This window comes from Rhinatrema bivittatum, unplaced genomic scaffold (genome assembly GCF_901001135.1).
Source record: "Rhinatrema bivittatum unplaced genomic scaffold, aRhiBiv1.1, whole genome shotgun sequence".
In the NCBI taxonomy this organism is placed as follows: domain Eukaryota; kingdom Metazoa; phylum Chordata; class Amphibia; order Gymnophiona; family Rhinatrematidae; genus Rhinatrema; species Rhinatrema bivittatum.
In genome coordinates this window covers 37,832-62,214 of record NW_021821335.1, presented here as the reverse complement: position 1 = coordinate 62,214, position 24,383 = coordinate 37,832, and the positions used below count along the sequence as shown (strand labels likewise).

At 45.8% G+C, this 24,383-nt stretch overlaps 1 protein-coding gene across 1 annotated transcript in view; it reads right to left on the bottom strand.

The window, feature by feature from the left end:
* Positions 1–633: 633 nt before the first annotated feature.
* Positions 634–24,383, bottom strand: part of LOC115082602 (EH domain-binding protein 1-like) — a 31,747-nt gene continuing 7,997 nt past the window's right edge. The window contains exons 3-4 of the mRNA XM_029586816.1: positions 22,464–23,375; positions 634–905 (exon numbers count right to left, since the gene is read on the bottom strand). Coding sequence (XP_029442676.1) covers positions 681–905; positions 22,464–23,321 — 1,083 coding nt within the window. The 5' untranslated portion in view covers positions 23,322–23,375 and the 3' untranslated portion in view covers positions 634–680. The remainder of the gene's footprint in view (positions 906–22,463; positions 23,376–24,383) is intronic.

Sequence of the window (24,383 nt, the reverse complement as noted above, 5' to 3'; positions counted from 1 at the left end):
CTATTATATCTCCTCTCAGCCATCTCTTCTCCAGGCTGAAGACCTCTAAACTGTTTAGCCTTTCCTCATAGAGCAGCTATTTCATCTCCTCTTATCATTTTGGTTGCCCTTCTCTATACCTTTTCTAGTTTTGCTATATCTTTTTTGAGCTGAGGTGACTAGGAAATGATATAAAGCTAACTCTTTATAAAACAGTTTTGTTTAAAGAAATGTAACAAATACCTGTAATTGGCAAAACTGAATATCATTAAGATAATTTTTATTTTTTTCCTAATTTGGAACATATATAATTAGCAAGGATTTTAAATTTTTTTTTCTCTTCAAATGCCCACCTTTTGCCTTTGAAAGACAAAAAGAAAAAGAAAAAGAAATCCAGGAAAGTTTATTCACTATCCACCGGGGTTCTGATTTGGTCAATACTGTTTACAGACTACTGAGATCCATAATGAGCATTTTGGGGTGATCTTCCTTGTAAAGGGGAAGTTTTATGTATGTGTCTGTATGTTCAGATTTTATGACTGTCTATATCGTTTTCTGCAACAAATTTTGAAGTGTGTGGATTACAAATCTTTAAATAAATAAAAATAAATAAAGAAGGCACTTCACAATGCTTCGGAGCCAACTGATTTGACACTTTCTTTAAAAAGCAAAAGGGAGATCATTTGTGGGGGAAGGACATTTTATGGAGTCATTTTAGTAAAAAAATAATACGTGAACTTTGACTGTATGCATTTTCTTATAAAGCTATATTGGTCAGTCCTTACATCAGTCAGCTGTTTGTTGCGGGTTGGTGTTACCGCAGATGTCGTCTGTTTATTTCCAGCCTTCAGTGCTGCATCTCTTCTTGCTTGTTCAAGAAGAACTCTTGCACGTTCTTTAAGTTCCTCCTGCCTTGATAACATTCGCTGCTTAAAAATAAATATTCAAGTAAGCGACAAGGATATACAAATATAATACTTCTGAAATTATATTTATCAAGCATGACCTAGTAAAGAGAAATCAAAATACTACACTATTTGTTCTATATTATATTTCTTTTTTCCCTTTCCACATAGAAACATAGAAATGACGGCAGAAGAAGACCAAACGGCCCATCTAGTCTGCCCAGCAAGCTACGCACTTTATCCATTTTTTTCCCCCTTTTTTTCTCTTCCACCTGTTACTATTGGCTTCCAGTACCCTCCAGCCCTAATTCCCCTCCACCCCACCACCAATTTAGAGAGCAGCGCCGTATCTGCATCCAAGTGAACGTCCAGCTCAATTAGGAGTAGCAACCGCTGTAACAAGCAGGCCACACCCTTACCCCATACTCTTACCCACCCCTGTTTTTATTTTTATTTTTTTTTGAGATAGCAGCCCTCCATCCTTCCGCTCCGTGAAGGTGGAGCACCAACTACTGGCCACTGGCATCCCGCTCCGTGAATGCCTCTGTGGCTACTGCCGCTCCGTGCAGTGTTTGAATGCCTCTATGGCTACTGCTGCTCCGTGCAGTGTTTGAATGCCTCTGTGGCTACTGCCGCTCCGTGCAGTGTTTTGCTGCCTCCTCTTTATTCACGCCCTCATGTAAGATTCACGCCCACATGTAAGATTCATATGTACATACACATACATATACATGCACATATATATTAATAGGTACAAACAAACATTTATTTTGACTTTCCTTGGAATTTTGGGATATATGACCATGGGATATGGATATTTCAAGTGGTGATGGGATGATTCTATTCAAGTTTCCACATGCTTCCCTCCTTTACAAACCTATAATAACTCAAGGTGGGATCATCCCAAGAAAGGAATGACAACAGTGAAGAATTATGAGGTTGGTTTCTTTTTTATGGCCACAACTGAAACTATACAACTTATTTTAGTTGTGATAAATTACATCTTTACTTTGATTTACAGAGGGGTGAAAAATAAATTAATTATTCCATCGATATATTTCCTCTTCACATCATTACATATGCATTTCTAATTACATCCCTAAAATCATCTTTAGCAGTGTTAAAGCAAAGAACAGCATCATATACAAACAGGAGGATTAATACAATTAACTGAAGATTCATTTAAGGATTAGGAAGAGAAAAAAATGACTAAGAAAGTGTTAATTTTAATAAAAATGTAAGCATTGTTTAAAAAGTTAACTGTATAAACTACTAAAATTGAACTGTTTAAACAATACAGCCTACAGATGTAGAGAGAGGACCCCTCCCACTCGATGTACCCATGAGCTCCCCAGGCTGACCAATAGTGGACCTACAGCCTCAATATGGGAAGCCATGCAGTATTCCTGGAAAGGGGAAACTAGAAGCCAGCTGCAAGGATCCTGGGTTCACACTGGCATATATTAATGTTAAATGGTAAGTCCTAAGACTTGCTATACTGGATAAGACCAAAGGACCATAAAACCCAGTATCCTGATCTAACAGTGGTCAATCCAGGACAAAAGTACCTGGCAGGATCCCAAGGGGTAAGCAGATTCCAAGCTGCTTATCCCAAGAATAAGCAGTGTATTTCTGCAACTCTATCTTAATAATGGTTAATGGAATTTTCCTCCAGGAACTTCTTCAAATCTTTTTTAAATGTAGCTACACTAATAGCTTTCACCACATCCTCTGGCAATGAATTCCAGAGCTTAATTATGCATTGAGTAAAAAAAAATCTTCTCTCTTATTAATTTTAAATGCATCTCTTAGCAACTTCATTGTGTGTCCCCTGGTCTTTACTTTTTTGAAAGAGTAAACAACTGATTAATGTTGAGATTACTTACCTGATAATCTCGTTTTCCTTAGTGTAGACAGATGGACTCAGAACGAATAGTATAGTGTGCTCGTGCTAGCAGTTGGAGACGGATCTGACGTCAGCACGGGTGTATATATACCCCCACAGGAAGCGTAGCAACTTAGTAATCTTCCTTGCAAAAGCTGTTATGGATGTGTGTACTGACGCTCAGTGTAAAGTGAAACAGGATTCCCCTGACCGATTGATAGCAGCTGGAGACCGCCAGCATTCCCAACCGGAAGGCGTTGACACCTGGTAGAGTGTACGCTCTTATGGAAACAGATGACATGGCTTACCTTGAATCGGTGAAACCCATGTACACAGGCAGCTGGGCGGGATGCTGAGTCCATCTGTCTACATTAAGGAAAACGAGATTATCAGGTAAGTAATCTCAACATTTCCTGTCGTGTAGCCAGATGGACTCAGAACGAATGGGATGTACAAAAGCTTTACTCCCAGCCTGGGCGGGAGGCTGCCTGAGGACCATGTAGGACCGCCCTTGCAAATGCTGTGTCCTCCCTGGCCTGGACATCCAGACGGTAGAACCTGGAGAAGGTATGGAGGGAGGACCACATCGCCGATTTACAGATTTCCGCAGGCGACAGCATCCTGGATTCTGCCTTGACTTGTAGAGGCGGAGACTTCCCAGCCTCCACGTAAGCTGCTCTGATAACTTTTTTAATCCAGCGGGCGATGGTGGGCCGAGAGGCCGCTTCCCCTTGTCGTTTCCCGCTGTGCAGGACGAACAGATGGTCCGTCCTTCGTACTTCTTGTGTCATTTCCAGATATCTGGGCAGCAGTCTGCCTATGTCGAGATGGCGTAGCAAACGCCCTTCTTCAGATTTCTTCAAACCCACCGTGGTAGGCAAGGATATAGTTTGGTTAAGGTGAAACTGTGAGACCACTTTAGGTAGAAAGGAGGGAACCGTGCGAAGATGGATAGCCTCTGGAGTGATTCTCAGAAAGGGATCACGGCAGGACAGTGCTTGTAGCTCTGAGACGCGGCGTGCTGAATAGACCGCCAATAAGAACACCATCTTCAAGGTTAAAGAACGGAGAGACAGGCCCCGAAGGGGTCTGAAGGTGGATCCCGCGAGGAAATCCAAAACAAGGTTAAGGTTCCACAAAGGCACTGGCCACTTCAGTGGCGGACGAATGTGCTTGACTCCTTTCTAGAAGCGAGACACATCTGGATGCGTGGCAATGGTCTTGCCATCCCTCCTGGGACCATAGCAAGACAGTGCAGCCACCTGAACTTTGATGGAGCTGAGGGAGAGACCCTTCTGAAGCCCATCTTGCAGGAAATCCAGAACAATAGGGATCGTGGTCGCATGTGGATTGGTGCCATGAGTGTCGCACCATGCTTCAAATATTCTCCAGATCCTTACGTAGGTGAGGGAAGTGGAAAACTTGCGTGCTCGGAGGAGTGTGTCTATCACGGGCTCCGAGTAACCTCTTTTCTTCAGTCTAGCCCTCTCAATGGTCAGACCGTAAGAGAGAATTGAGCTGGATCCTCGTGGAGGATGGGACCTTGACGTAGAAGGTCCCAGAGAGGAGGCAGGGGAAGGGGCTCCCCTGCCAGTAGTCTTCTCATGTCCGCGTACCAGGGTCTTCTTGGCCAGTCTGGTGCCACTAGAAGAACTAGGCCCCGGTGTTTCTGAATCTTGTGGATGATGGCGCCCAGCAGAGGCCACGGAGGAAAGGCGTACAGCAGAGTCCCTGGAGGCCATGGCTGAACCAGGGCATCGATTCCGTGTGAGAATGGGTCGCGCTTGCGGCTGATGTATCTGGGTACTTGAGCATTGGACTTGTCCGCCAGTAAATCCATGTCTGGAATCTCCCAGTGATCCACAATCATCTGGAAGGCTGTGGGTGACAGCTGCCACTCTCCCGGATTTAGGCTTTCTCTGCTGAGGAAGTCTGCCGTGGTGTTGTCCTTCCCGGCAATGTGGACGGCGGAGATGTCCTGAAGATTCGCCTCTGCCCAAGCCATCAGTGGGGCGATCTCCAGAGATACCTGTCGGCTTCTGGTTCTGCCCTGACGGTTGATGTATGCCACTGTGGTGGCGTTGTCGGACATCACTCTGACTGCTCTGTTCTTCAGTCTGTGAGCAAATCGAAGGCATGCCAATCGGACTGCCTGAGCCTCTAGACGGTTGATGTTCCACGCTGACTCCTCTCTGTTCCACCGCCCTTGTGCGGTAAGTCCTTCGCGGTGTGCACCCCAGCCGCTCTGGCTGGCATCTGTGGTGAGCAGAGTCCACGTGGGGGAGGACATCTTCGACCTCCTGCTCATGTGGTTGGACTGCAACCACCACCGCAACTGGGTCCGTACTCTGGCAGGCAGAGGTAGGTGCGTGGAATAGTTTCGTAGACAGGGGCTCCAGCGAGAGAGCAGGGAGTGTTGTAGAGGTCTCATATGGGCCCTTGCCCAAGGTACCACTTCCAGGGTGGATGCCATGAGACCGAGAACCTGCAGATAATCCCAAGCTATGGGCCGACTGGCTCCCATCAAGTACTGGATACGCGTCTGGAGTTTTAACCTTCTCTTGGTAGTGAGACTGACTGTGTCTGCCTGGGTGTCGAACTGTACTCCCAGGTATTCCAGAGACTGGGAAGGCTGTAGGCAACTCTTGCTGAGGTTGATTACCCAGCCCAAGCTTTCCAGAAGGGCGATCACTCTGTCGGTTGTCCAATGGCTCTCCTCTCGCGATTTCACCCTGATCAGCCAGTCGTCTAGGTAGGGATGGACCAGGATTCCTTCCCGTCTGAGTGCCGCCGCTACCACTACGACCACCTTGGTGAAGGTCCGTGGTGACGTGGCCAACCCGAAGGGCAGAGCCCGGAATTGGAAGTGGTGGCCTAGAACCTTGAAGCGTAGGTAGCGCTGATGATCCGGATGGATCGGGATATGCAGGTAGGCTTCCGACAAGTCTAAGGCCGTGAGGAATTCTCCTGGCTGTACTGCGGTCTTGACGGAGCACAGAGTTTCCATGCGAAACCTCGGGACCCTTAAGTATTGATTGACTGACTTGAGGTCCAGTACGGGCCGAAAGGTGCCCCCTTTCTTGGGTACCATGAAATAAATGGAATAGTGTCCAGAATTCACTTCCCAGGCAGGTACTGGGATGATGGCTTTCAAGGACAGGAGCCTCGCCAGGGTAGCTTCCAATGCTGCCTTCTTGTGTATGGGACATGAAGATTCCACAAACTTGTCCGGAGGGAGATGATGAAAGTCCAGATAATATCCCTCTCGGATAATGGCGAGGACCCACTGGTCCGACGTAATCTCGACCCATCTGGGGTAGAAGAGGGTTAACCTGCCCCCTATGGCTCCGTCCCCCAGATGAATCGGCGGATTCTCATTGTGAGGCGCGGCCGGGACCTGAGCCCGGGCCTGCTCCCCTCTTGCGCTGCTTGGTCCGAAAGGACTGATTCCGGGCCTGAGGACGAGGTGCCTGGTAGCGACTCCTGTAGGGAACGAAGCGCTGGGAGCTTCTACCCCTGGAGGGCCTTGGAAAGGCGCGCTGGTTCCTCCTGAACCGATCTTCCGGTAGTCGAGGTACTGGAGAAGCGCCCCATGTGCTGGCCAGTTTATCAAGGTCGCTGCCAAAGAGGAAAGAGCCCTTAAAGGGCAATCTGGTGAGGCGTGTCTTTGAAGGCGCATCGGCTGACCATTTCCGGATCCAGAGCTGCCTTCTGGCAGCTACGGAGGATGAGATCCCCTTGGCTGTTGTTCGGACTAGGTCTGATGCAGCATCCGTGAGGAACGAGAGAGCTGACTCCATGTCTGCTGCTGGAGCATTGTTCCTGACCTGTGACAAACAGGAACGCGTCACCACTGTGCAGCAGGTTGCGATCCGCAAAGATAGAGCTGCCACCTCAAAAGTCTGTTTCAGAATGGCGTCCAGTCGCCGGTCATGAGGCTCCTTGAGGGCCGTCCCCCCTTCAACTGGAATGGTAGTGCGCTTGACCACAGCGCTAATCAAGGCGTCCACCTGAGGGCACGCCAGCAGCTCCTGGATAGCCGGTGCCAGGGGATACATGCCTGTCAGGGCCCGACCCCCTTTGAATGAGGCCGCTGGTGCAGCCCATTCTAAATCTATCAGTTGCTGTGCTGCTTGCAGGAATGGAAAATGGCGGGCTGTAGGATGAAGGCCTTCCAGCAGGGGGTTCTGCGCAGAGGGTACCGTAGCGCTGGGACCTGTAATATCCAACTCCGCCAGACACTGAGACACCAGGTCGAAGAGATCCTCCTTAGGGAAGAACCGCCTCATGGTTCTATATGGCTCAATCCCTGGGGGAAGTTCCCCCTCGTCCGGGAGTTCGGACTCGTCCGGTGAAACCTCCTGGTCTGACTGATCTGGACTGTCCAGCAACGGGAGGTCCCGCTCACGATAAGGGCGTGAGGGTCCAGGAACAGGATCTCCAGGAGCCGCCACCGCAGCGGCAGCCGCAGCAGCTGCCGCAGTCGCAGCCACCGCAGGAACCGCCGAAACAGCAGGAACAACAGGAACAGCAGGAACCGCAGGGCCTGGACGGGAAGCCGTTTGCATCTGTACAAAGGCATGAATCCCCTTAAAGAGATCCACCCAGGAAATTGAAGCAGCCTCTAATCGCCGGGGTACAAGATCCCCCGGGATTCCCGATTGGTCGAAACTGACCGCTAAATCCGGGGTAGCCCCTGGGGAACTGTCAGCAAATCGTGGCTGAGACTGGTCCTGGCCCGAGGGTCCCACGGCCTCCTCACATTGGGCACATAGGGAGTCTGGCTCTTCACTGTGCGTGGCTCTAAGCTGGCATGCGGAGCAGAGGCCGAGGGCTTTAATGCCGGAGGCAGGCGGCACCCCCGCTGAAGACGCTGAGGCGTTCTGTTCCATTGAAAAGTATGCGCTTAATGAACAGGCGCACAATAACAACATGCGGCAGCAATATGCGCTTAATACAACAGGCGCACAATAATAATATGCAGCAGCAATATGCGCTTAATACAAGAGGCGTACAATAATAATATGCGGCAGCAATATGTGCTTAGTACAACAGGCGCTTAATAATAATATGCGGCAGCAATATGCGCTTCATACAACAGGCGCTTAATAATAATGCGGCAGCAATATGAGCTTCATACAACAGGCGCTTAATAATAATATGCGGCAGCAATATGCGCTTAGTACAACAGGCGCTGAATAATAATAAGCGGCAGCTATATACGCTTAATACAACAGGCGCTTAATAATAATATGCGGCAGCTATATACGCTTAAGACAACAAGCGCTCAGCCATATGCGGCTAACAATATACGCTCAATGATATGCAATATGCTCTCAGCAATAAGCGGTTAGCAATACACGCTCAATGGTATTCAAAATGCTCTCAGCAATAAGCGGTTAGCAATACACGCTCAATGGTATTCAATATGCTCTCAGTAATAAGCGGTTAGCAATATACACACAATGAGGAATATAATATGCGCTTAGTCATAGACCTGCGCCTATTACGGGCACTCAATACCTGAACAAGGCCACAAAATGGTGCCCTCCACGGCGTGCCACGCCGCCGGTCCTCGGTTCCTCGGAGACCAGAAGTAAAAGAAGTACGCCTTACCTGATCCTCGGCACTTCCCGGCTGGAACCCGGGCGGTCTCCGGCTGCGGGGGGAGAGGGCAAGTACCTTCACCGCCGCGTTTGAGGATATGCACCCGCTGCCTCGTCCACGCCGGGACCGAGGCGCCTCATATGCCTCACCCGAACCTCGCCTGGGGGCTACGTCCCTGCTGCGATTTGGCCACCGGACCGAGGACTTAAACCTCCGGGGGATCACGGAAATCACCCCGGGAAACTCTACTGGGGGAGGGACCTTAGGGTATCACCGCAGGAGTGTGGGGCTCGATGGTGCTGTAGAAGTTTTAGCGAAAAGAAAGTAGAAAGTAGAAAAATAGAAAGTAGATTTGGAAAACACGCTCAGCGAGCGTGCAGGCTCTCCAAACTGCTTTGGAGACGGAAATTACTAAGTTGCTACGCTTCCTGTGGGAGTATATATACACCCGTGCTGACGTCAGATCCGTCTCCATCTGCTAGCACGAGCATACTATACCCATTCGTTCTGAGTCCATCTGGCTACACGACAGGAAATGTTTACTTGCTCCATTCCACTCATTTTATAGACCTCTATCATATATCCCCTCAGCCATTTCTTCTCCAAGCTGAAGAGTCCTAACCTATTTAGCCTATCTTCACAGGGGAATTGTTCCATCCCCTTTATCATTTTGGTTGCCTTTCTCTGTAGCTTTTCAAATTCTATAAAAATAGCAAACAGCAGCAGGGATAGGGGACATCCCTGTCTGGTACCTCGCCTAACTGGAAAATAGGAGGAATACCCCCCATTGACTTTTATGCACGCCCGAGGGCCATCGTATAATTGTTGACGAGAGAGGGAGCAATTTTAGATCTAATTCTCAGTGGAGCACAGGATTTGGTGAGAGAGGTAATAGTGGTGGGGCCACCTGGCAATAGTGATCATAATATGATAGAATTTGAATTAATGACTGGAAGGGGGACAGTAAGTAAATCCATGGCTCTAGTGCTAAACTTTCAAAAGGGAAACTTTGATAAAATGAGAAAAATAGAAAAAAATAAAAGGAGCAGCTGCAAAGGTAAAAAGTGTGCAAGAGATGTAGACATTGTTAAAAAATGCCATCCTAGTCCAGATTTATTCCACACTAAGCAAGGTGGAAGGAAGGCAAAACGATTATCGGCATGGTTAAAACGTAAGGTGAAAGAGGCTATTTTAGCCAAAAGATCTTCATTCAAAAATTGGAAGAAGGATCCAACAGAAGAAAATAGCATAAAGCATAAACATTGGCAAGTTAAATGTAATTCATTGATAAGACAGGCTAAGAGAGAATTTGAAAAGAAGTTGGCCGCAGAAGCAAAAAACTCACAGTAAAAACTTTTAAAAATATATCTGAAGCAGAAAGCCTGTGAGGGAGTCTGTTGGACCCTTAGATGGTCGAGGGGTTAAAAGGGCACTTAGAGAAGATAAGGCCATCATGGAAAGATTAAATGATTTCTTTGCTTCTGTGTTTATTGGGAAGATACCCATTCCTGAGAAGATTTTCAAGTGTAATGATTCAGATGGATTGAACCAAGTTACAGTGAACCTAGAAGATGTGATAGACCTGATTAACAAACAGAAGAGTAATAAATCACCTGGACTGGATGGTATACACCCCAGGGTCCTGAAGGAACTAAAAAATGAAATTTCAAATCTATTGGTAAAAATTTTTAACCTATTATTAAAATCATCCATTGTACCTGAAGACTGGAGGGTGGCTAATGTAACCCCAACATTTAAAAAGGGCTCCAGGGGTGATCTAGGAAACTACAGACCAGTTAGCCTGACTTCAGTGCCAGGAAAAATAGTGGAAAGTGTTCTAAAGATCAAAATCACAGAACATATAGAAAGACATGGTTTAACGGAACAAATTGTTGCAGTCTCCACCGCTTCCCCCCTAATTGCTGTATTCAGGGCTCACCTTCTATGCCGGGAACGCCGCTCCCGCGGCTCTGCTGGGTCTATGGGGCATCCGCCATTGCTGGGCCATCTCTCTGCGGCCCCGCGTGCACGCAAGGACGCGCGTTATGGACGCACGCTCACCGGAAGTCTGGCCCCGCCTGAGTTAACCATGCCACGCCCCAAGCCTGATTTAACCGGCGTTCATCGGGTTTCTCATTGCCTTGCAACAAGGGTCGCTACTGCTTGTAGTTCTTAGTTGCATCTCTGCTGTACTGCTTCCTGCCATTGACCACTGCTCGTTCCTGACTCCGCTTCTGCCTGCCGCCTGCCATTGACCTCTGCTTGTTCCTGACTCCGCTTCTGCCTGCCGCTTGCCATTGACCTCTGCTCGTTCCTGACTCTGCTTCTGCCTGCCGTCCGCCATTGACCTCTGCTCGTTCCTGACTCTGCTTTTGCCTGCCGCCTGCCACTGACCTCTGCTCGCTCCTGACTTCGCTTCTGCCTGCAGCCAGCCACCGACTTCAGCTTGTGCCCGACTCTGCTCCTGTTTGCCGCCAGCCTCGACCCCGGTCGGTTTCCAGGACTGTTTCCATTGGCTGCCAGTTTGACTTGGGTTTCTTCTCCGGCTACTCTCTGCCAAGTCTGAGTCTCTACACGCTGCTGGCTCCGGTCCTGCCTTGTGCCGGTCATACTCCACGAGGTTACACAGACACCATTCCAGTTACCTGTCTGTCCTGCTCTCGCTGGGCCTACCTGCTCCCTGCCACTGGACTCTGTGACTTAACCTTTTCCCAGGCCTTTCCTAGAGACTGAGACCTTACTCCTGAGTCCCAAGGTTCTGGGACCCTACGGGCTCCTCCTGGGGGGTTCCCGGTTGAAGACCTGTACCTGTGTCTCTTAAGTCCCAAGGTTCTGGGACCCTACGGGCTCCTTCTGGGGGGTTCCCGGTTCCAGACCTATACCTGTGTCTCTTAAGTCCCAAGGATCTAGGACCCTACGGGCTCCTCCTGGGGGGTTCCTGGTTCCCGGGTGAAGATCTGTGCCTGAGACTCCGCCTCCCGAGCTACTCTACCCAGGGTGGTTCGGCTCAAGGGTCCACACCAGGACTGCAGCTTCCCAGACTGCAACACAAATTCAGCATGGCTTTACCCAAGGCAAGTCTTGCCTCACAAATCTGTTTCACTTTTTTGAAGTGGTTAATAAACATGTAGATAAAGTTGAACTGGTAGATGCAGTGTATTTGGATTTTCAGAAGGCATTTTACAAAGTTCCTCATGAGAAGCTTCTAGAAAAAGTAAAAAGTTATGGGATAGGTGGTGATGTCCTTTCGTGGATTACAAACTGGTTAAAAGACTGGAAACAGAGTAGGATTAAATGGACAATTTTCTCAGTGGAGAGGGGTGGGCAGTGGAGTGCCTCAGGGATCTGTACTGGAACCCATGCTTTTAATGATCAGGAACCCATGCTTTTAATGATCTGGAAAGGAATACGACGAGTGAGGTAATCAAATTTGCAGATGATAAAAAATTATTCAGAGTAGTTAAATCACAGGCAGATTGTGATAAATTGCAGGAGGACCTTGTGAGACTGGAAAATTGGGCATCCAAATGGCAGATGAAATTTAATATGGATAAGTGCAAGGTGATGCATATAGGGAAAAATAAGCCATTCTATAGTTATACAATGTTAGGCTCCATATTAGGAGCTACCACCCAGGAAAGAGATCTAGGCGTCATAGTGGATAATACATTGAAATTGTCGGCTCGGTGTGCTGCAGCAGTCAAAAAAGCAAGAGTATGTTAGGAATTATTGGGAAGGGAATGGTGAATAAAACTGAAAATGTCATATTGCCTCTGTATCGCTCCATGGTGAGACCGCACCTTGAATACTGTGTACAGTTCTGGTCACTGTATCTCAAAAAAGATGTAGTTGTGATTTAGAAGTTATAGAGAAGGGTGACCAAAATGAAAAATGGGATGGAACGTCTCCTCTATGAGGAAAGACTAAAGAGATTAGGACTGTTCAGCTTGGAGAAGAGAAGGCTGAAGGGGGATATGATAGAGGTGTTTAAAATCATGAGAGGGCTAGAACGGGTAAATGTGAATCGGTTATTTACTCTTTTGGATAATAGAAGGACTAGAGGGCACTCCATGAAGTTAGCATGTAGCACATTTAAAACTAATCGGAGAAAGTTCTTTTTCACTCAATGCACAATTAAACTCTGGAATTTGCTGCCAGGGGATATGGTTAGTGCATTTAGTGTAGCTGGGTTTAAAAAAGGTTTCGATAAGTTCTTGGAGGAGACGTCCATTACCTATTAATCAAGTTGTCTTAGAAAATAGCCACTGTTATTAGTAGCATCAGTAGCACGGGATATACTTAGCTTTTGGGTACTTGCCGACTACTTGAAGCCTGTATTGGCCACTGTTGAAAATGGACCTTGGTCTGAGCCAGTAAGGCATGTTCTTGAGAGGGCAGCCTAAAGAAAGCGCGCAAAACACCATGGAGTTCTACCATGCATCACGCAGCGAAAAACCCTCAGCATGGGGCCTAGCCTACAGAGGCTGCTCAACCCACCAGGCTGCCCATGTCTCTCAATCTCCCATGGAGCGGGACGAATGTCGGAAAAGTGTGCCGAGCACGGAGACTGGAGGAGGAGAAAGCCCTACATAAAAAAACCTCCTTCGGTCTCTGCATTTTTATTATATATATATATATATATATATATATATATATATATATATCTATATCCAAAAAAATGGCAATGTATATATCTTAACTTGTGCTTATTGTGTTACACAAAATTACCTACCAGACCATGGAAATCACCTCAGGAATTCTCAACTGGGGAAGAGACCATTTGGTATCACTGCAGGAGAGCGGGGCAAATTAATTTTCCATATTTCTCCTTTTCAAATCAAAGCAATCTCCAGTGGGGAGATGCACGTCCACCATCTCCTGGAGACGGAGAATACTGGCAGGTTGATGTCACTACAGGGGTATATATATACTGTAATGTCAGTTTGCTCTGTCTCCATATGCTGGTAGAGGTGTATAACCCACTTGTTCTGGATTCATCTGACTGGACGCTAAGAAATCACACTTCAACCTAAACTGGAACTGAACTAAACACTTAAATTTAAACTGAGAGGGAGTAAAACATTAATTATAGCTCAAGCAGTTTAGGGCTATCCTTCAAGGGGGAAGAAGTGGTTTGCTCCAGGCTTTAATGATGGGTGTGAGAAATTAAGCTAAAATAAATAAATTAAATACATTTATGTCACTTACTGTGCATCCCAGTGTGACCATCATGAACCTATGTATGAAGTTTTGTCTTACTATAGACCTCATACCCCTTAGCGAGTTCTATGAATTAATTTCTTGACTAATACAACTCTCCAGTGAAATAATGTCAAACCAAATGGAAGCTCTGCAGGGATTTTCATACAACATGACTGGTGATATGGACTACAGGATGTATAACTCTGACCTAGGAAGGCTCCAAACAAGTCTGGTTTTCAATATAACCATGTTATGCATATTAATCTGATTCTCAGATCAAATATAGCAAATGTTGCTTACCTGTAACAGGTGTTCTCACAGGACAGCAGGATGTTAGTCCTCACATATGGGTGAGTACCGAGCTGAGGATGTCCGGACATGCACCAAATGTACCCAAGACGTGCAACAGGCACAACAATTGGGGTAGAATTTGGGGAAGGGCATCCTGAACCCCACCGGGCAGGCGGAAGGGTGTTGGTACGTCACGTCGTAAATAAGTTACGCAACACAGACTGGCCGAAGATGGAATCTTGTCTTCCGGCTTTGTCTAGGCAAAGTATGTAAAAGTATGAAGAGAACTCCAGGTAGCAGCCCTGCAAATGTCAGGAAGCGGCACCGAGCGTAGGTGTGCTACTGAAGTCGCCATGGCCCTCACAGAGTGTGCTTTAACATGGTCTTGAAGTGGAATGCCTGCTTGCTGATAGCAAAAGGAAATGCAATCCGCTAGCCAGGAGGAGAGAGTCTGCTTACCTACTGGCTGCCCCAATTTGTTAGGATGGAAAGAGATAAATAATTGAGTGCTCTTTCTGTGGGCAGCTGTACGGTCTAGATAAAACGCTAGAGTCTTTTTGCAGTCAAGGGTATGCAGAGCCTGCTCTCCTGGATTGGAATGAGGCCTGGGAAAAAAGGTACGTAGTAGTATAATAGATTGATTGAGATGAAACTCTGATACTATCTTAGGCAAGAACTTAGGGTGAGTGCGAAGAACCACCCAGTCCTGCATGAGTTTAGTGTAGGTAACTAGGGCCTGTAACTCACTAACTCTGCGAGCTGAAGTGATTGCCAAAAGGAAAATCACCTTCCATGTGAGATAGCGAAGTTCACAGGATTGGAGAGGCTCATATGGTGGTTTCATGAGCCGACCCAAAACCAGGTTAAGATCCCAAGAAGGGGCCGGAGGACGCAGTGGAGGCTTGAGGTGAAGCAAGCCCTTCAAGAAGCGTGTTACAAGGGGATGTACTGAGATAGGGACACCCCCGATACCTTTATGGAAGGCGGCTACTGCACTGACATGCATTCTGATGGAGGAAGTTTTAAGACCTGACTCTGACAAGTGCCAGAGGTAGTCTAGAAACTTCGGGATTGGACAGGTAAAGGGATCAAGGGCCTGAGAAGAGCACCATGACGTGAAACTGTTCCATTTCGATTTTCTCATGGAAGGCTTCTGTGAAGCAATCAAGACACAGGAGACTGGATCAGAAAGGTTAAGCGGCTGAAGGATTAATCTTTCAACATCCATGCCGTCAGGGACAGGGCTTGCAAATTGGGGTGGTGGAGGCACCCGTCGTTTTGAGTGATTAGAAGCGGGTCTGTTCCCAGAGGAATGTGCCTGTGAATGGAGAGATCCTGAAGTAATGGAAACCACACTTGGCGGGGCCAGTGAGGTGCTATCAGGATCATGGTTCCCTTGTCCTGATGTAACTTCACAAGAGTCTTCGAGAGAAGTGGAGGGAATGCATATAGGAGACCGGTTACCCATGAGAGGGAGAACGCGTCTCTTGGTGGATAATGTTGGCTGCGAGTGAGAGAGCAGAAATTGCCTACTTTGCGATTCTGGGGTGACGTAAAGAGGTCTATTTGAGGATAACCCCATTTTTGGAAGATGGAGTTTGCTACTGAGGGGTTTAGAGACCACTTGTGGGGTTGGAAGGTGCGACTCAACTTGTCTGCCAACACGTTGTCCACTCCCAGCAAGTAGGTGGCCCTGAGGTACATCGAGTAGGAGAGGGCCTCCGCCCAAATCTGTGCAGCTTCCTGACACAGAAGGTAGGATCCTGTGCCTCCCTATTTGTTGATGTACCACATGGCTACCTGGTTGTCTGTCTGGATCAGGATGACTTGATTGGATAGGCGATCCTGAAATACTCTGAGAGCATATCGAATTGCTCGTAGTTCCATGAAATTTATCTGGTGTTTGGCTTCCTCTGGAGACCAGGAACCTTGTGTCTGGAGATCGGCCACATGGGCTCCCCACCCGAAGTTGGAAGCATCGGTGGTTAGAGTTATGTGAGGGTTTGGCGCCTGAAAAGGCGAGCCCTGTAGAAGACTGATTTGATTCATCCACCAGGCGAGAGACAGACGGAGTGAGTCGGTGAAGTGGACAATGGTCGACAGGGGCTGAAGGGATTGAGTCCATTGCGACCTTAGGGTCCACTGCATGACTCTCATGGCCAGGCGAGCCATTGGGGTGACCTGAACTAAGGACGCCATGTGTCCTAGGAGAATGAGAAAACGATGAGCAGTCGTCGAGCGTTGAGACTGCAGCTGATGTGCCAGAGACACAAGAGTGAGGGCGCGTTGTCAAGGCAGGAAAGCCTTTGCTTGCAAGGTGTCCAAGTGTGCCCCAATGAACAATAAGGTTTGAGATGGGACTAAATAGGATTTATCGTAATTGACTAGAAATCCGAGTGAAATTTAGAGTGGTTAAGGTGAGATGTAGGGATGACAAAGCGGTTTGCTGAGTCGGAGCCCTGATTAACCAATCGTCTAGATAGGGGTAGACGTAAACACCTTGAGTCCTGAAGAAAGCGGCAACCACGACGAGACATTTTGTAAAGACTTGTGGTGCAGACGCTAGGCCGAATGGAAGCACGTGATACTGATAGTGCTTGGGGCCTACGAGAAACCTCAGGTATTTGCGATGAGATGGAGTTATCACAATATGAGTGTATGCGTCCTGAAGGTCGAGAGAGCAGAGCCAGTCTCCTCTTTGTAGAAGAGGAAGAAGGGAGCCCAAGGTTACCATCTTGAACTTTTCTCTCTGGAGGTACTTGTTGAGGGCTCGAAGATCCAGAATTGGACGAATGCCTCCCGATCTTTTGGGTATTAGAAAGTACCGGGAATAGATCTCGAGACCTTGCTGAGGGAATGGTACTGGTTCTATTGCTCTGGACTAGAGTAGAAGGGAGACCTCCTGCTCCAGGAGCAATGAATGGTCGGATGTTTTCCATGCTATTAGAGCCGGGGAATCCAGTGGGATGGAGAGAAAATTGAGATGATCGCCCTGAGCAATTATTGCTAGGACCCAGTGGTCCGAGGTGATTGATTGCCATATGTTGTTGAAATGGCATAACCGTCCTCCCACTGGTATGTGTGGTAATGGAATCTGGCTGCTGCTCTCCACGCGAGAGTCAAAAGCCAGAAGCAGGGCCCGGCTGGGGGGCTGTCTGTGGCTTTTGTTTTCGGGTCCTGCGAAACTGTGATTTGAGGAATGGTCTCGCAGAACGACATCTGGCTGCTGGTGGGTAGGACTTCTTTGGTCTGTAGAAAGACTTTTTTAGAGTCCTTCCGGAAAGGCTGTTTGGAAGAATAATCCGAAGGTATCAGAGAGAGCTGTTTGAGAGCCTCATGATGGTCCTTTAATTCAGCCACTGTCTTTTGAATCTGCTCGCCAAAGAGATTGTCTCTTATACAGGGAAGGTCAGACAACCTATCTTGGACTTCCGGTCGAAGGTCTGAAGACTTGAGCCAAGCCCATAGTCTCGCTGAAATAGCTGCTGCAGATACTCTGGTTGCAGTGTCAAAGATATCATAACATGATCTGATCTCATGTTTTCCTGCCTCCAAACCCTTGTTAATTAGGTGTGGAGTTGTTCTGGAAGTGACTAAGGCATGGAGGTTGTCAACTCCTGCATCTTCTTAAAAATGATCCTGTTATATTGGGTTATATAGAGTTGGTAAGCGGAAATTCGGAGGATCAACATTGATCCTTGAAAGACTCGGCGACCAATGGTATCTAAAAACTTCTGTTCCTTGCCAGGGGGAAAGGAAGTGTGAGGTTTCAACCTTTTTGCTCTCTTTTGCGCAGATTCAACCACCACAGATTGGTGATCCAACTGAGGCTTCTGAAAGCCTGGAGCTGACTGTACCAAATAGGTAGAGTCAATTTTACTGTGGACTGGTGCAATGGAGCCAGGATGTTCCCAGTTCTTCTTGAGGAGATCTAGAAGAACTTGGTGGATAGGGATGGAGGTGATTTCCTTGGGTGCATCCAGGAATTGAAGCAACTCCATCATTTGATGTCTGTCATCCTGTTCCGTTAATAATTGGAAGGGGACCAATTCAGACATTTCCTTCACAAAATTTATGAAAGAAAGGTCCTCTGGAGGAGAACGCTTTCTACTCTCAGTGGGTAAAGGAGGTGATGGCAAGTCATCGGTGTCTGGTGAGGAATCATCAAGTCCAGGTATTTATTTATTTATAACTTTTCTATACCGAAGTTCAAATAACAGAGTTAATTATCACTCCGGTTTACATTGCAACCATAAAAACAGTGACAAAGTTGTCTTACATAGAACAGGGGGAGAGAAAAACTTGGATACAGCTTAAGCATGGGGAGTAACTGGTAAGAACTGATAAGAGTTGGCTTTTTGGGGTAACAAGGTATTCCGAGGGAGGGATTGGAAGGGGGTTGGAAGGGGGGTTGGAAGGTGGGGTGGGGGGGGGAGGGTAGCGGAGGGTTACCATAGATTTAATGAAACTAAATATACATATATTAAATAGCTTAGGTAGCGGAAGAAAAAGTGCTTAGGCATCTGAGCTAAGGAAGAGAAGGTCCGTGGAGGATGAGGCAAGGACGAGTGTTATGGGAAGGCTTGTCTGATTAGTAGCGTCTTAAGTCTCTTCTTGAATGTAATTGGGCATTGTTCCAGCCTAAGGTCCGGTGGGAGCAGGTTCCACTGTTTGGGGCCTGCGGTGGAAAAGGCTCTTTTACTAAAGGAGGTTTTGAATGTAGGTGTTCTAAGAGTCCCTCTTTGCGCTAATCTCAGAGGACGGGTTGAAGTATGAAGTTGCAGGGGGGTCGATAGGTCCAGCGGAGAGATGTTAAGAATGGCTTTGTGGGTGATTACTAAAAGCTTGTAGAGGATTCTGAATTTGACTGGGAGCCAATGGAGCTTCTTAAGGATCGGTGTTATGTGGTCCCTTTTGTTAGACTTTGTGAGTATCCTTGCAGTTGCATTCTGAAGCAACTGGAGAGGTTTAATGGAGTTGTCTGGAAGGCCTTGAAGAAGTGCATTGCAGTAATCGATTTTTGAAAAAATGATCGCTTGTAAGACAGACCTGAAATCTTGAAAATGAAGGAGGGATCTTAGTCTTTTTAATACTTGAAGTTTGAAGTAGCACTCCTTTATTGTGTTGTTAATGAAGCCTGTGAAGCTCAATTGAGTGTCCATGACTACCCCTGGGTTTCTGACTTTGGGAGAGATGGTTGGGAGCGTTGTAGGGGGTAGGTTGTTTAGAGAAAAGTTACCATCCTGTGTGATTAAGAGGAGTTCGGTCTTGTTTGTGTTGAGAATCAGGTTAAGATTTGAAAGGAGGTTATTAATGGAGCATAGATAGGTGTTCCAACGACGTAAAGTACTGTCCAGAGAATCTATTATCAGTAGGAGGATTTGGACATCGTCTGCATTCACGTAATGTTTTAATTTGAGCTCGGAGAGGAGTTTACAAAGCGGGAGTAGATAGATGTTAAATAATGTTGGTGATAATGACGAGCCTTGAGGGACTCCGAGGGTGGAACTGAATGGAAAAGATTCTTTGCTGTTGATCTTGACTGTAATATCTGTTCTGGAGGAAGGATTTAAACCAGTTTAAGGCTATGTTTTTGATGCCGATGTCGGTTAATCTGTCAATGAGACAGTTGTGGTTAACTGTGTCGAATGCGTATTATAAGGTATCATAAGGGTCAGCACCTGTCCCTCTAGGAACTGGAGAGGGATGGGGGAGTTGGATACCTGAAGGTCCCGGTTTAGGCTCCGAAGGCATCGAAGGAATAACCGGGGGCACCGATGAAAGCAATGAAGGCCCTGGTGCAGGCATCGAGGGCATCAGTGGATGACTCGATAGCGCCGATGGAGGTATCGGCACCGATCTCGATGGCTGAGGCAGAACTCCTGATGGAGGAATGCGGAACAGTGTTTCTCCTCCCGATGATAAAGTAAGCGGGGAGGGCACCGGAGCCATCGGTGACCTGGGGTCCATTGGTGGAAAAGCGGCTATAAGCACTTCCATTCTCAATAGCAGCGGTGCCAAGGCTGCTGGAATCGGGTCAGTATCCGGTTCCACTATTGGTACTGATGTCTGTGCCGGGGGAACCTAGAGTCGGTGCATCACCTTGTCGATGGCCTCCTGAACCATCCGGTCCAGTTCCTCTCGGAGACTTGGAGCAAGCAGCCCCAGCTCCGGAACAGAAGGAGGCAGAGGCATAGCCGAAGGGACCACCGTTAAAGGCGGAGTTGCGGCTCCCGATGCCCTGTCGGGCAAGGAGTGCCTCAGTGACCGGTCACCGAAAAGGTCGGTGCCTTTACTGGATGGGGTTTCTTCAACGGCAGCTCGGATGATGGCGAGGTCGATGGTTTCGCTCCCTTGATGGTCCGAGACTTTCGATGCCGGTGGCGATGTTTCTCTTTACGATCCCCTCGGTCCCAAGGGGGAGAAGAAGGTGTCGAAGGCCGAGAAGTTGTCGATGCTGGATGGTCACTGATCAGTGGTTGATGCTGGCGCGACATTGACGTTGCCAGTTTAGATGACGTCGATGCATTGGACGGTGTTGGGGTTTGAGCACGGAAGAGAAGTCCCATCTTCTCCATTCTGGCCTTGCGACCTTTTGGTGTCATTAGGACACATTTGGTGCAGGTCAAGACATCGTGCTCTCGTCCAAGACACATTACACAGACTTTATGAGGGTCTGTAATGGACATGGTTCGAGTACAGTCCGGGCACTGAAGGAACCCCGACGCCATGGCCATAGAAAAAAATCGAGCCACGGTACAGTCGACGGCCAGTAGGCCGCGAGGGCCAAACTCGACTGTAATCGACGGAAAACGGGTAAAAACTTACCGGAGTACCGCAGACTGAAAAAGTTTATGGAGGGACCCCTGTGGGGCAATTTAACTTTTAATAATTCCATGAGGAAAATTCCTGTCAGGAATCCTTGCAGAGCTCCTTAACCACGTGGCTACTGCTGCACGGAAAAAAGAAGACTGAAGAGGGACCCCTGCTGGCTGCAGGGTTGGTGCCATGCTGGGCATGCCCAGTAGGGGCCAGTCAAAGTTCTAGAAACTTTGACAAAAGTGTTCCGTGATTGGGCTCCATTCTGTGATGTCACCCATATGTGAGGACTACCATCCTGCTTGTCCTGTGAGAAATGCAAATATCTTAAAAATCAGGCCCGTTTGTGGCTCTCAAGGACAGGGTTGTGCATATTTGTCCTACAACATGAATTATCAGAATCCTCTAATTTTGAATGTTCACTAGAATTGCACAGAACAGTATTTCTATAAAAGACATTTTTCACTGCACCTACTAACATTACACACAATAGATTCTAAAGTATTGACAAAAAGAAGGTCTTGCACAGGTCAATAAATTAAAGCAGCTACATCAGAAATATCCAAAAAGTAAGGAAAATCTCTTTACTTAGTCATGAAAAATGTTCTCTATTTTCTGGAACTGGCTTTTTATTTCTTTTTTAGAGCGTATTTTAATTCCTGATAAGTCCCATTTGTTCTGGGGCTAAAATGCCACTATCTGTATTTGTCTAGAACATATAAAATATCTACAGGCAACTTATATTCTAGAACACAAGCATTAAAAAAGAGCTACAAACTGGATCCCTTATTATTATTATTATTGAAAGTATTTTTATTGAAAGTATTATTATTATTGAAAGTATTATTATTGAAAGTATTTTTCTACTAACTTTAGGATAACGAAATGAAAACCTTATAGATGAGTGAGAAGAGATCACATTAAGCCTCACTTGAATTCATTCACATTTGAGTATATTAATTGGCACTGCTGCTATAATACTTTCTTCATGAAATTAACTTAAAATCTTAAATATCATTCACTTAAGTTCTATAGTTAACATGAAATCCCTCCAAATACATTTGAGATGCTTATAAAAGTAGTATGAAAGACTTATCTATGAAAGCTGCTCTGGTGGGAAACTGCCAAACTGCTATAAAAATAAATTGTAATATTGCCTGATGACCTTTAACATGTGTAGAGAAACCAGTCCAATAGTTGTCATCTGTGATTATAGTTCGGATATCGAACTGAAGCCATACTATGGTAAAAATCCAAAGCTCGATGCATTGGACTTTAGATTTTTACCTCAATAAGGCTTCAGTTCGGTATCGGGGCTTTAAACCCAGGCGACAACTATTGGACTGGTTTCTCTACATCTGTTAAAGGTCATCAGGCAACCATACAATGTATTTTATTAGCAGTTTGACAGTTTACCACCAACACAGCTTTCATAGATAAATGTTTCACACTATTTTATGTACATTTCAAAAACTTAAAAAAAAAAAAAACATTATTGTGGCATTATCTATATTATAAAGACTTATGCTTACAGAAACTCTTCATTATTAATGACTGATGATTACACCCCACCCGCTGGTCGAGAGTGTCATTAAGGGCATTTAATGCAGTCCCTTAACGTGTTATGATGGTCATTTATAACAATTTTTCTTGATACTTATTTTTTGCTTGCGTGCATTGTTATAGTTATGACATACTATGATTTGATCAGGTAGAACATGGAATCTAGCTTCAATACTATCTCAACTTCATCAAAGAGCACTCAAGTTTCTTACCTGTGAAGTTTTTGCCAGCTGATCTGTGTGATTTAATGCAGACCTAGAGTCAGAGTCAACGTTAGTGTCTGTCTGCTGCAGAGAAATGTGTTTTTTCATTGCAAGATCTGCATCCCTGCTATAAGAGGGTCCAAGGTTATAAGTGGGAGACATATTTGGCTTTTTGACAGGTGAACTGGTATCTGGACTTCTGCTCTCTGTGACTTGTGAATGCGCCCGTTTTTCTTGCTCCAAGTAATTAATAGTACTATTTAAACTCTTGTGACTCTGACTGTCAGTGTCTTCACGTGGAACTGTTGGAGATGCATCTTCTCTTTCATCACTGACATGAGACAAATCACTTAAGTCTAAAGTGTCTGCTTTCAACAGTTTCTTTTTCCCCAACAATGGTGATGCTTGTGCCTTGTCTGTGATGTTGCTCTTCCTAGCATCTTCAGATCCAAAATTTCTGCAGGAGCTTTGATGAGATTTTTGTGGGTGAATGTCACTTTTAGTTCTGCGAGAGGGAGAAGCTGTGCTTGGGCTTAGATGATCATCAGGAGTCTGATGCTCACTTTCTGATTCTCCCATACCACTGTCATTTATAAATAAAGAGTCATCCTGAGAAACAAAGTCTGCCAAACCACTATTAGCTTGCTGCATTTCTGGCTCCCGGTTCAGTTCATTAAGCTCTGCATAGAACTTATCCTGATCAATGGAACTATTTGTGTCAGTCTCAAAGTTTCCCACTTTATATGTGCTTTTACTGCTATTTGCTTCAATCTGAACCACATTCAGTTCCTGGCCACTGAAATGTGCCCTAATTTGATAAAGATAAGTCATTACTGTCAATTTGTCAGGAATTGCTAACAAAACCATATCAGAAGGTTCCAGCAATCGTGAAATTCCTATATTGGCAAACCCATCATAAGCCTTAAAAAAAAAAAAAAAAAAGGAAGTATTAGTACACAGAAATGTTGTGTGTCATAAATCAGATCTAGAACATTTTAATGCCATATGTTCATACACACATACACACAACTAAAATCCCAAGTGTTATAAGAACATTTTTATTGACAATGTATAGAAATTAAAAGGTATGGATTTTTATCAGCATATTTCTATTCATTTTAATTGCATGACAGTAACCACTGACATGGATTTGTAAGTACTCACTGTTGTACAAAATAATGGCAGTTTAAATAGCTGGCTGTAAATACTGATTATCACTTTAAATGGAAAATAAACCTGCATTAAGTTCATAACACAGTTTTGAAAATAAGTTGGTAGAAAGCAATGCATGAAAGCTGGTTTGCAAAAAAATGAACCTGTATAGGAAATAAAAAAGAAGAACCAATGAACCATGTCTGTGTGGTTACTCATAAGAAGGCCATGAGGCTCTGAAGCTTCATTTCACCAGTGGGTGAGGGGTTTTAGTTTACTTTATAAGAATGTACCAGCAGTAGCTCTGTGCCTTAGACACATAGTAATGAATACAAGTATTACCTATTCTTATCAAGTATCTCAAGAGCTCACAAATACATGTAAACACACTCTCCTCCAGTCTTAAGAAATCTTGAAACCTTGCAATGCAAACATGTTGTAACAAAGCAAACAATTACAATGCAATCAACTGCAAGAATAAAGATAAACCTATAAAGAAAGACCTGAAAAGAAGTTTCAAGTTTTTTTTAAACAAATCTATTTATAAATTAAACGATTCTACCTAAAAAAATAAGATATGAGTAAAGCAACGCAAGTACATAAAGTATTTTAAAAAAAGGATGGGTTTTAAGATAAGGACCTAAGATATAAGGAAATACTACACCAATCCATTCTGGGCTTCATCATTCTCAATGAATCTTCTCTTTTCCACTACCCATGTAATTGCAGAGATTTGTGCAAATGAAAAATTTACAGCCAAGATAATCAAAAAGCCAC